Consider the following 13,672-nt stretch of genomic DNA (forward strand, 5'->3'; position numbering starts at 1 on the left):
GTCACCAGATGTTGGCTAAAACAGAGCTCAGCCTTTCAGTTCACATCTGTAAGTTGCCAGTACATTTGACAAGGTGATAGTTTCTTCTTCCTCCAAAGTTTCAGATAAATTGACAAGCAAGGTGGACACAGTGACTTTTCAAGTGCTGCATTCCCAGCTCCATAGGGAGGGAATATATATATATATTCCATAGGTGTTCAGTACTTAAGAAAGACCCTGGTTTTAGAATCAGCATCAGGGTAAGATGGAATGAAGTTTTACTTTATTTTATACAGAGAGACCTACTAAGAAATTTAGCTCCCCAAGGTAACAGAGAACATTTCAACAGTTATGTATTGCTTCATCTTTCTTTTGAGAAACAGATCTTTCCATAAAGCCCTACTTTGTTCAGGTTTTTTCAATTTTCATCAGTAAATGATAACTGAGGAACTGCCTATTTCACTTTCCAGAACAACCCACCTAACCACTGGTGGACTATTTAAAGATTTTTAAGAAACCTGATGTGCTATGCTCTAATGACCACTCCTTCTAAACCACAGGGGATTACCTACACAGATTATTTACTTACATGGCCCTATATGAAAAGTCATTGCCTTAGAATTCTTGGAACCTGTGGAAGACCCAGTCATTGCAACCCGCCTCAGAGCAGATTCTGAGACACATGTTATTTCACCATTCAGCACCATTACTAATTTTTTATTTTAAGATGCTAGTTTTAATAGCACAAACATCTTAAAGAGAATCTGTCATTTGTCTAACTAATTATGAAATTACAAGATTGTAGTAGAAATATGGAAAAACAGATTGGCTTCCATTTCTGCTTGACTTTAGCATTCTAATTTTACATCATGAAATGTTGTGTCTGAAAGCCTATACAGTGAAATGGGAGATTGTAAATTCCAAAACCAACCAAGCTGAGCAACTGAAATGATGAAGTTTTGTTTCAAGTTATTCTACAAAATCTCTAAGGAGTCTTTAATTTTAACATGAAATTTCTTCAGTGATTATGTAGCTGATAAATGACTACTCTTTGAAAAGCACCTAACCTATGAGGATAAGTTGGAATGAACATTAACATAAAACAGCAGGTAAAGAATATTCATTTTCTATATCAACAGTTACTAGCATACATCTTTAATTTTTTATACTTCCAAAAAGGTGTCCTTAACATCATGGGGTTAAACCACCACCTAAAAAAGGAACTTCAGAGAAAATGCTGTCTATCAAACTGAGCCATGACAGACCTCATATTATAGTCTTATACTCTTATTAATTCTGTTCTGCTCAAAAAATTTTGTAATCTAATGAAGTCATTTATCATACATTATTCTGCAGTTGCAATTTACCCAGGAAGTGCAAGACTGGTTAAAAAATTAAAAATACTTGCTCATTGTCTTCTCTGTAAGTTTATAGCCAGCAGCATCCTAGAACCCCTACAGATTAGACAAGCTGTTTTCTAAAGTCGTTAGTAGCTTGGAGGTATGCTCAACCACACTACACTGAGATGTTTTCTAGGTCAACATAAAAAGGCCCTGTAAAGTACAAGCAATCCAACTATTGCTTGATGAAAGACAGATCAAGTTCAGGGGCACCACACAAGGTAATGCTGTGTTTGTTTACAACAGGATGCCATGACTAGACTGAACTTGCCTCCTCCTCTGAGGTGCCTAAATATTAACTGCTACCACTACTTTTGGGTAATTAAGGTAGCAAGAAAAGAAAATACTATCTCTAGCCAACTCATTCTCATACCTGTCTCCAGGTTAGCACTGAAGACACAAGTCAAAAATCCTTTAACTCACATGTCTATGCTGAATGGTATAAACCAGCACAGTCAACACTGGCACTCTGCTTTGCACAAAGGCACATTGTTTATGAAGATCACTTGAAACAAATTTTAAATAATCATATAGAAGACAGAAGGCTAATACATTTTTAGGGTCATAGGGCTCTATGTCCCTCTCTTGAAGGTCACCTGAAAGGGACACTAGTGCAGTGAATTCAAAATTAAGTACCAGGCTATATTTAGAATAACTAACAATGCCAGAATTTCTAAGTTACTATAATTTCTGTTCAACTGCTAAACTTTCCTTAAGTAAAAAAGGGTGCAAAAAAATTCACAGATGCCTTCACTGACATACCTTTACTATATGAATTAGAAGTGAGGGTGAAATAAGGTCAAAGTGAATGCTTTCACATACCATTGTATGTCTTAAAGGGTATTCAAAGAAATACCAAATTTCACTTTCAAAAACAGTTGTACACTTTTTCTCACTCCAAGAGATAACAAATCTCTTTGAACATTTACTCTATAATCCCTTCTGATTTTACTTTTCAAATACTTCTATTCTCAATTTTAAGCACACCTGAAAATTGTAACTAACTCACTGCTACAAAACAGCAGCAGTACACGTGTGAATCAAGCGGCAACAACTGATCTCATTCAAATAAAAAGTTAAAAACAAACAATCTAAAGGAATTCAGGATCATCATGCAAGTATGAAAGCACTTTTTGCCACATTATGTTTGAGCTAGTGAAGTTACAGCCTATTTCAATATATTTTATATACCCAGTTCTGGTAAGAGGTAAATTAAACCCCCTGGGGAAATGCATGTAGATTGCAATTATGCAGATTAAGGAAAACAGTCTTTAAAAGTCTACTAGCATTAAATGCACCAACTTTGCACTGCATAAAGTGCAAACATTGTAGTTGAGCTGCACTGTGTGCTTCAGCAAACTCTCATCTTTTCTTTGCACAAAACTACTGCACAGTCTTTTAAAGCACAGAAGAAATCATATATGCAACAGGCTATCAAAACCCTGCTAGCTGAGTAACAGCTTCCGTGTATTGCCTGCAGTTTGAGTGGTCGCGAAGGTACAATTGACAGCAACAACTTAATTGTATAAGAACAGAAAGACAAACCTGAACCTGCTGAAAAGCTTTCAGTCTCTTCTTGAATCTAGAAGGTAAAACAAAATCACATCCTCGAGCTAGCAATGCCAACTCCTTTCTTAGATCAGGATCTTGTCGCAAAGAAATCTCCTTTATCCTCATGCTTTCGGATTTCATATAATGTCTCTGTGTGTCAGTCCAGGCACTTGAGTCCCAGTAAATAGCAGAGCTGTTGTATTATCTCTCAGTGCCGCTTAAAGCAGCAGCTGCGCCCGAGTTCTGGGATATTATAAGAGTCAGCTCAACTTCACCCGCTCCATACATTAAAGGGAACTTGGCTGGAATTGCAAAAACAGATTGGGAAGTCACTTTGGGGGCCTGCCCTTTCATCCAGGCATTCCAAAGTCTAAATGGGACAGTATGGAAAATGAAAACCGTGTTTGGAGGAGCATCTATAAAAGCAGCTTCCAATTTTAAAAACGGCAAGCCCTACAGGAATGCAGAGAGAGGCCAGTCGTGGTTATTTTCTAGCTTCCTCCTCCTCCCATCCCCCTCATCTTTCCCTTCTGTCACAAAACACTCACTGTCTAGCTTCAATGAAGCACCTCACCGAAGGATAAGGCTTATTACACAGCAATTAATTCCTTTTAAACTCTTTCGTTCTTTAGTGGGAACCCTATTGCACTGCAACAATGAAGGCAATGACAGAAAAAGCTTCAGACAGGCTTTCAGAATTGCTCACATAATAAAATAAATAATTTTTTTATGTTAATCTATATCTAAGTTACTATATTTCAAGAATCTAAAAATTTAAATGTTAAGATGGAAAACCATAGCAGAAATGAAGCTAATGTCTGAAAACATCAAACTACCCTGAAACACTACTTTAAATCATGTTTTACCAAAAGGTTACACTAGAAGTATAAATAATGTCACAAAATTTGGAAAAAAAAGTCAGAATATTTTTTTCTTAAATAGTTTTATAAAAATTAACATCCACGTACTAGATTGCATATCTGTCACAATTCACTAGCATTAGACTGTGCTACCACTCTGTTTTCAGTGTATCAAATACATTTTATGTGCGCGGTGAAGCCAAGTTTTAAAACATATCAATATTCTTCATGGAAACAAATCTGATAAGCTTCTGTGAAAACTGAAGTGACCTTCAGTTCCTTCTCCTTTACAGTTTTAGGTACATTAACTTATAACTAGTGGAGTGTTCACATTTTAAATGGATATACCTTTATCTTAGCAATCTTTAGGAAATGCTGCTATTTTGATGGATTTTTTTTTTCAAATATCACCATTACAGTTATGAGTATGGTAACTCTTACTATTCAAAGCTGTAAACATTAGCATCTCCAAATTCTCCAAAGATAGAGATGTTGGCTATTTATTACCAACATAATTGTCATGCACAAGTTTAGTTACAAACAGCATAAAATGAAAGACCTGGCCAAACCTACTCTGTTTCATCCCTGCTAGTTTAAATAAGGCCATTTTCCTGATTGCACAAAATGTACACAGCCCAAAACAACTCTTTCACCACTATGTCAGAGATTTCTTTTACTGGATGGCACTATTTTACTCCCATATAATCTTTAGCCCTATTTATCCACTCATACCCATTCTATATGTAACAGTGTATTAAAAGCCCAGAGTAAAATCCTTGTTCAATTAAGAAAAGGAAACAATGAAAAACTGCTAGTGAAACATGATTTGTCTTAATTTGATCTTTTTTTTAGTTTATCACACACTATTAGAAAGTAAATGATGACAAAACATCTGCTTTCTTGGTTTTAATTTAGTATCCAGTCCTGTCCCTGCCTCCAGCTTCTTTACTGTAGCTTGTTATGAAGATATTTATTTCTTTCGGAAGTGGGAGAACAAGAAAGGAATTGACAAGGCAAGAGTCAGACATGTTGTGGTTGGCATGACCACGCTATCCAACTGCATTGAGCAAATCTGGCTGTCACTCACTGTCTTTTAGGAAGACTAAATCAACTAACCTGGGATAAAACTTGGCCACAGGGAAGTCAACAGAAAACTGGGCATGCAGTACACAACAGCAGCATGCCTGGAACTTGAGATGAAGGACTGAGGTGTTAGAGTAGGAGAGGAATCCTATTCTGGCAACAGATAATCATTCCAGACCAAAATGTGGAAGGTCAGGAAGGTTGTATTGCAAGACAGATTGTGTTTCAAGTTAGGCAGAACAGGCCTTACTTGAGGTAAGGAAAGGCATCTTCTCACCTAAATTGCTATTTTCATCCCTTTTAACCAGGTGATGCACTCCCATTTGCTGCTACATTCACAGTCTTATTTGATGTGGCTGTATTACGTCATTAAAGTGATGGACTGTCACATGGAGAACTAACCTAAAAAGAGTGAAGTGCCAGTCTGGAACCTAAGAGTCTGGAGCTCCTGAACCTGCTGAAGGAGCCTCAGTAACAAAGAAATGTTCTGAACTCCATTTTTGAAGGAGTTGTGTATTTCCCTCCTTTATTCAAACAGAATTCAGAATCCATCATAACTTAACTAGCAAACCAGGTTCAGTATTTTGAATATTCTGCATTGCTTTGTCATAATACTACTTCACTGTTCCAAATCAATCCCATTTTTAGTCTAATATGTTTTAGCACTATGGTTTCCAACCTAGTGGTCATTTATATACTTGAGTATTTGTTGTTCACAGGTTGCAATTTGTTGTTCCAGAGATTGCAACTGGCTACTAATCACACCATTTTCACCATCTAAATGGAAAAGGGGTTGGTATTTCCACATTTAAGGAGACTGAGCATTTATAAAGCAATGGGGTCATGAATCCCCTAAGATTTGTTTTAACCTTTTCAGTAATGAATTAATCACAGGGGAAAGTCAGCTTTCATCCAGGTTGAACTGGAAGTTTTCTAGTGTTACTTTTATGCTAAATCTAAATTCTCTCCAGTGAAAGCTAAGGCAAAATTCTTTACTGGGTGAAGGTCTGGGTGCCAGCCATGAAGCTGTTCAAGTATCCTGGCAGCTTATTATTAGCTAGATAAACAAATGGGGAAGATGCATGCTCAGAGCTTCCTTCCAAAGCTAAAGATACACACTATGAATGGACTGGACTCAAGGACTGTGGCCAAAGAGTTTACCACTTTATCAAAGATCTGAAAATACACAAGAGTAACACAACATAAATAACACACTATTCTGGGTATTGTAGAGCAAATACAATCTTGAAGACTACTTAAAAAAACCCTTAAGTATTTGCCTAGCAAACCAGAATTTCTTGTCAGAAGCATATACCAACAGTATATTAAAGTCCTAATCTCTCAAGTGGAAGTGACCTCAAATGTGCAAAAACATTACAGAAAGACTCCAAGAAAATAATTTTCAGCCATATAAAAACTTAGTTGCTGGAGTCTAGTGTTCAACCCAATAAAACATGAACCAAAGTGACAGAAAGCCTGTTTGGCTTTTGGAGGAAGTTTAAATAAGACTGAATAACCAATCCCAATTGCAACAGCATGGAACTCAAGAGCATCCCTCAGCCTGTGATAGTGCAGAAACTAAGAGTGGCTTCTGGGTTAACTGTGGAAAAAAAATTTTTGTACCTCCATATCAGCCAAGGTAAAGGGCTGTTATGCAACTAATGCAACCCTTTACCAAAGTAACTTAATAGTGAAGGACAGAACATGGCAGTTAAGAGAAGTAAGGCAAGGTGGCACCTTTTCAGTAGAGAAAAAAATATATAATGGCATGACTAATGCAGTACTACAGATATGTTCTAGAGATTTAAAGTGGAAAGAAGACACTAGTAAAAACAAATAGTTCAGGAAGATATACAGGAAGTCAAGGACGCTTGCTAAAACACAGCTACTGTGAGGCAGGAAATACAAAGAAGAAATTACATAAATATACTAGAAGACAAAAGAAAGACAAAAGAAGCAGTTCTTTGCTAGATTAAGAAAATAAGCAAACCCAAACCAAACAACCCTGAAATGCTGAGTTCTTTTTTTTCCCCTCAAAAAACATTGTGACTAGACTATCACCATTATTTAATGTTACCAAGAATTATTTCTAAACCAGATACTCCATACCTGGCCTTTGCTATACTGAAAGGTCCCGAAACCAATTTCCTGCTAGCAACTTCCCATTTGTTGTGCATGAAAAGAGAACAAGAGGACAATGTATTTGTGAGCCGAACAGAAAACAAAGTACTACTATCCATCCCTCAGTCTCCTTTGGATGGGAGTCATCCCTTTTCAGCAGTACACTCACAACACCCAAGGGAGCTAACACGTACAATGTGTACATAGCAGAAGGAATCAAGTTATTAGGCTCATATTCAGCAACCAGTTATGGAAACTGATTGCTTTGAAGTTATGGACAGTGTTCCTGGAGTGAGTATGACATACTGATGAACTGCTAGATGTTGACACTGTGCAGTTAGGAAATCTACCTTCCCAAGAAGAAACAGATCCTTTGGCCTTGGAAAGGCCTTCATGTGAATCTGGGCCTACAAACAATTTTTTTTCTTGCAGGATGCAATGCCATCCCACTGGAATGGGAAGTCTTGCATGTAAATGCCTTCTTGAATGATTATTTAAATTTTTCAGTACTCTTGGATTAGGCAGAACAATGCCTGGCAGTTCTTTCCACAGTAGTTAAGAGAATGCAGAATTCTTAGGAGGCAAGACAGCAGTTCGATGCCAGATGTGTGGTCATGTTAGTAGGCCAGGAAGGAGGGGCTGATCAGATGTTCTGCACATTACCAAAAGAAAGCAATGCATGAACACCATGGTAAGGGCCATTATCAACTTACAGCTAAGATAAGATACATGTCACCTTGCTATGATTACACAGCCTGGACTCCAAAGACACAGCAAGGGCCTTTTCCAGTTTGTTAACTGCATCTGACAAATGAACTTCAGCAAGCATCAATAAGTCACAAAACCAATGCCTGACAATAAAGCAATGGTTTACAAACCTTTAAAACAATTCTTATGTTCTCTGCCATCTTAAAAAAAGTCACTTCACATTTTATTTCTTTGTGTACAGCATACACTGAATTTTAAGGGGAAAAGGTTGTTGGAATAGTTCTGCAGATGGAGCCTATTTGCTATTCATGATCTTCACATGACCCTATTCATCAGATCAAGAAAACCAGGACCACCCAAATTGCTGCTGATGAGGTGAGTACTACAGAGAGAAAGATATAAACAAAAAATCTACTATGGATTACACAAATTAAAGTAATATTTCCTCCCATAAGATGCTGTGTTTTTACATTTTAGATCAACTGTGATGCTACAGAGGCTATCCACAGGTGAAGCTACAGTCCACAATACATGCATTTGTAACTTTACCAACATAAGCCTCTGAATAGCAGACTTACATTAAAATGAAGAAACAGTTCAGGCTGATTAAGAATGCCAGAGATTTTCCTACAAGAGACAGCAGCTTTTACAATCAAGTCTAATGATATGCATTATGGAACTTTTCAAAGTCACACTGGCCATTTTGGATATTTAGTAAATTCTAGATTGTTATTATTTACATTGTGTCACCTTAATTTAGAAGTTGACAGTAATTTAGAAGTATTAAGAACACGAATGACATTTTATAACTGTCCAGGAATTTATTTAAACATTGTATAAGCTGTTCAGTACTTCCATCTTTTGGACACTAACTGAATGTTCAATTAATCCTTTCAAAAGCATCTTTTCCCAGACTAGAATGATTAGTGTGTGAAAGTACAACTACTACTTTAAATCCAGCCTAACTTCCCATGTAATTTAGTCCCCGAAATCACAAGACAATAATTTTGGGTCAGTGGCAACTGCAGGACAGCTTCTTGCTTATGATTTCACTTGAGATTTCCCTCCTGAAGATCTTAACACAAAAACAACAAATCAGGAAGCTTCAGACACAGACTTTCTCCTACGTGTCTGTCAGTAAAATCACAAATGGCTAATTTACCAACCAAAACTTTCTGATAAAACTCCTATGAAGACTTATTCTTAATCTACTACTATTGTGGTGTTGTATCAGTCTGAAATCATTGCTGATACAGGAAATGGAGGCAACAGAAACTATATTGATTTTTACAGAACTAAATGGAAAGCTGTCCAAAATTGCAAACAGGCTACAGTGCCAAAGGACAAAACAAAGAAAGAAGGCAGAGCAAAGAAGGTGGTCACTGGTAACCACGTGAACTTCAGCTTTCAGAATAACCAAAAGGGCAATCATTACACATGAAGAAAAAAGACCCAAGAAATCAGACATCTTACAGAGGCAGAACACCCCAAATACATTGCCAGAACAGGAGCAGCACTCCTGACTTTCCTCCAATCTCTATTACTGTAAATCCTTATATAAATTTTACATATTTTCTCAAGCATTCCAGACAAATCTTTCTAAAATACTAGGTTTAAATTTGTCACTTGATAAATAAGCAAGTAATTAAAATTTTAGGTGGTGTTTTTAGTGTGTTAAAAGCAAGTGAGAGAAGAAAATTAGTCATCTTTTGTTTAAAAATCTGATATTACAACAGGAGACTTACAGTATTTGCTGTAAATGACTATTCATGAAGTTTTTGCAGGTAGAATAACAATCTAGCTCATTGTTTTCAATATTGCATAATTTCAAATAGTTTTCTTTATCTTTTGGTAAAGTATGTCACAAAGATTATTATTTACAATACATCAGTATTCATCATATCTACTAGAAAGGTTTACAAAATTTAGAAGATTTTTTTATTGTTTATCAATACAAATCTAGCTTCTAAAGGAATAAAACTCATTAGAAACTGTTCTCCTGGTTCTGCTGAATCAAAAAAAACCTAATAAAGTCAAGTCATTTGATAAGTTCTACAAGGCTTCTTTTGTCAAGAAAGTCAAACTGAACCTAATTCACACTGAGCACATCTTGCAAATATTTGGCAATGATTTCTTCAGCACCCACTCAATATTTCCCCCCTACACTTTCCCATGTAGACTTCATGTACATTTTCCCTTTAGACTTCCAGTTCATCCCACTCAACTTGAAATCAGCCAAAGTTACTAGTAGGATCTGCATAGAATAAATATGCAGGGGTAGTTCCATATGAAATGAAAATAAACAGCATGCACAAGGTCAATGGGACACATTCCAAGAGCTCATCATTCCTGCAAGTACCTGTGGTCAAGAAGCAGTACGTGGGTGGCTCTACAGTTTCTAGCTATTTTTCACATGATTGTTATGCAAAAGGGGCACTTCTAACATTAACTACTGGAACACACTTTTAAAAACACGTCTTGGTCACAGTAGGTTTCAATGGAAACATTTTCAGTTGTGTCTGTTGTTTGCAGAATACAAATCAATCTTATCTACCAGACATTTGTACCATGTGGTTAACTGGAAGAACACCACACTAACAGCACCCCACACCACTATAACGTTTACATGTTATATGTAAATAACAAAGGAGTTATTTACATATTATACCACACTTAAAACACTAAATTTAGTAACCATTTGTTGCTGACTGTGAAAAACCATATGCTTAATAAGTATATTCCTGAATCAGTGCAACGACTTAAATACAACGAAAGCAAGGCAACTTTAAGATTACTGTGTGTGCAAAACCTCTTAATTTGCCAAGACTCAGTTATCTGATTTTACCACTGGCATTTTGAAGATTTTTCTCATAACATGGCTTGCTGTGCAGCCATTGACAAGACAACAGTAGACAAATTAGTTCACTGGATGAGCTGATTTATGATTTTATATTGAAGTAAGCCCATACATACTTTTGGCCTCAAGTTTATTTCTTGCTGACAGAGTAAATGTAAGGCATATGAAGAAGTTATCAAGCATCACTGGATGCAAAAAAAAAACCAAACAAAAAATCCCAAAAAAACAAAAAAATTCTCATCTATGTTAATACCCAATTTCCTCACAGACTGAACATCCATTAAAAAAATGCACTGTTTAAATGACTGATGTAAAGCTATAATTAAGTTTACTTGTTTTGAAAGACTGAACAGAGAAGCAACTGAAAGTAATGATCTGTAAGCTATGGTGATATGGCTTTGAACTTTTTTTGTTTGCTTTTAAGTGTCAGTTACTCACAAAGATTCAACTGTCATTAATAAATGTCATAATTCAAAATTGAATTAATTTTAATCGTCCTGGGTCAGGATTCAGGTGATCTTCAAACTTTAAGAAAGCCATACAATTCTGATTTCCATTTCTTAGTATTAGAAATGCCAAAAACTCTTAGGACTAGATGCAGCATATAAAAATATGAGTTTCCAGTAGGACACAAATGCAACTACCACTTTGAAAGAGGACAAAAGTTCATTATTTTTTTAATAAAGCACAAAGTGTAAACAAAATCAATATAACTGCTAACAAGAGTAAAATTTACATGCCAGGGTCACAAGATACAGTTAGAATAAGGAGCACTATCAAAACCCTGCAACAGTGAGTAACTTTCAATTTCCCAATTATGAATAAAAAACCAGTTAGTTCTTTATTCAGGATAATGGCTCTTCTATTCCAAGCTATTCAGTACAGCAAAGCTTAAGATGAATAACACAACATACTACAGTGCTGCTTATGTTGACTACTATTATGTCACCTCACTCCAAACTAATAATGATTTCGTAGGAACACCTATAGCTGCTCTCTTCCAGACTTTAATATGAACTTTTGGCTGCCCTTCCTTCGTTGGCACAATAGAAGGAGCTTTATTGAGATCACACTAATGCTGACATCTCTCATAGTGCCCAGTTATCATTGTGAAAGTACATCAGTTTGATATCAGGTTATTTACAGTCTCCCTTTAAGTCACGGGCTTGAGCTGAAAGCCAAGTCCACCATCCTCCCCACTCAGTGATAGGACACAGCACTACTAACACTATCTTTGCATGATACAGAGTTAGGGAGTGTCTGTGTTAGAGCACACAGCACAGCCTGGTGTGCAGGGCAGTGCTAACACAGCCCACACAGCCAGGCTCTGGAGTTACCAGTGCTTCTGCCATGAACGAGGCAGCAATTCAGCTGCAGACAGACACCTTGTAAGATGATGGTATCAGCCCAGTTACCCTCTACCTCAAGGTCTTAAAATTAATTTGTTTCAAAAAGCAACTGTTAAGTGTTATTCAGACTTCAGCCAATATTAAAAGGTTTCATTCTAGCCTCCCTTTAAACTAAAATGGATCACAGCAGTACCACTACATTTAAATCAAGTAACTGTTCACAAAATTTGGCAAGAATGTTGTTCATGATAAACCTAAGCAGCCACATATTAAAGAAGTAAAAACATTTACAAGTTACAGATATAGGAGGAAAATGAGCTTTAATTGCCACAGGATAACAAGCAGGAACAGTATGCTTATCAAATAAAGGCTGTAGAGAAACCACTTCAAGAAGTACCTTTATATCAAAGGTTGACCCTGCAGAGAAATGGAAAATAACTTTGAAGTATTTCTGATTATATTACATTCTCTCTGCACCACCATCCCACAAAATGCTTATAGGGAATTCTGTGAATAGTTTCCCCAGATGCCTTGCACACCAGCTGGTCAGGATTAAACATCTTGCCCATGGCACCTTTTAGGCCTTGAGGACTGGCATTTTTGACAGCATGATGAACAGTGTACAATTGTGTATACCTAATGTGTTTAGGATAATCTAGAGTCCCTGAAACACTGTTAAGTCTATCTACATTTGTGATAAGGGTTAGAAGAAATCTACAGCAGCTGTCCTAGTTTGAAAGTTACAGCCCTAGAATTTCTTCAACAATACACTCAGAAAATATTTGAGACTTGAATGCTGAAATTTTTTTGTCTCTAAATTTTTGTTATTTGAAGTATACAGTACATAGAAATCACAGGCCTACTTGCAGAATACCAAGTGCTAGCAAGACCAGAATTCTGCATTAACATGTTTACACAATGGGTACAGTCAGCTATCTGCCTCACTGCGCCATGCAAGTGAAGCAAAGTACCTCCCATAAAGGAAAAAAAAATCCCTAAACAAACACTGTTTTGTTCTCATTTGCATTAAAACACACTGAAAGATGAATTTTCATGGTAGAGTTTTGAACAGGTTTTAAAATGTACATTTGGATTAAGTCAGCAGTTTACTCTTAACATGGCTTTAAGTGAGCTGTTCAGATGAAAAAATCCATAAAGACCATGTAGGTTCCTTCATTATTAGAATAAGTACTTTTGACTTGCTAATCAGAGGAGGGCTTCAACTATCTTGAAAGACAGCAAATTCTCCTCTTACAAGACATTGGTGTTTCAGCAAAATACATGGCAACTTCTGAATTTTGGATAGAAGTATTACCCACAGGCTTCAATTACAAGCTAATCTCAGGAAAGAAAGCAAAAATCTCCTTGAATACAATAGCTGACAGCTACAGTAAATTTAATGCTGTCTAATGGTTGCCATCAGCACACCACCTTATTTTGCTCATATGCTACTGTTTAACTTATAAAATATTACACATCTAATTAACTTCTAATTAAGAATGCTTCCTGTTCAGAAAAACATGCTTTGCTAACAAGTACAGAAACCTGTAGCATGAAAATGTTGTCTTCCTACACAATCATATTTACTTCCTGGTAATTACTTAAAGATGGTTTTCTGTTATCAGCTTTATTGTTTGTTATCCTTCAAAAAAGTTGCATGAACATTTTAAGAAACAGGAAAAATGCATACAGCAGCTTTACCCATAACCAAATGCAGTGATTTAGCTCAGTGATACTGAAAATGTATCATGCCAAAGTAAGTTA

At 36.4% G+C, this 13,672-nt stretch overlaps 1 protein-coding gene across 3 annotated transcripts in view; it reads right to left on the bottom strand.

Annotated features, from left to right (window-relative positions):
- The window catches only part of PPP2R3B (protein phosphatase 2 regulatory subunit B''beta), a 45,514-nt gene that overhangs the window by 27,401 nt on the left and 4,441 nt on the right, over nt 1-13,672 (bottom strand). The window contains exon 1 of one of the 3 annotated variants that reach the window (XM_064408206.1): nt 2,925-3,181. The exons of the other annotated variants lie outside the window; for them this stretch is intronic. Within the exon in view, the coding sequence (XP_064264276.1) occupies nt 2,925-3,071 (147 nt within the window). The 5' untranslated portion in view covers nt 3,072-3,181. Of the gene's footprint in view, nt 1-2,924; nt 3,182-13,672 lie in introns of those variants that run through there. 3 annotated transcript variants of the gene reach the window in all.

This window comes from Passer domesticus, chromosome 2 (genome assembly GCF_036417665.1).
Source record: "Passer domesticus isolate bPasDom1 chromosome 2, bPasDom1.hap1, whole genome shotgun sequence".
Classification (NCBI taxonomy): Eukaryota; Metazoa; Chordata; class Aves; order Passeriformes; family Passeridae; genus Passer; species Passer domesticus.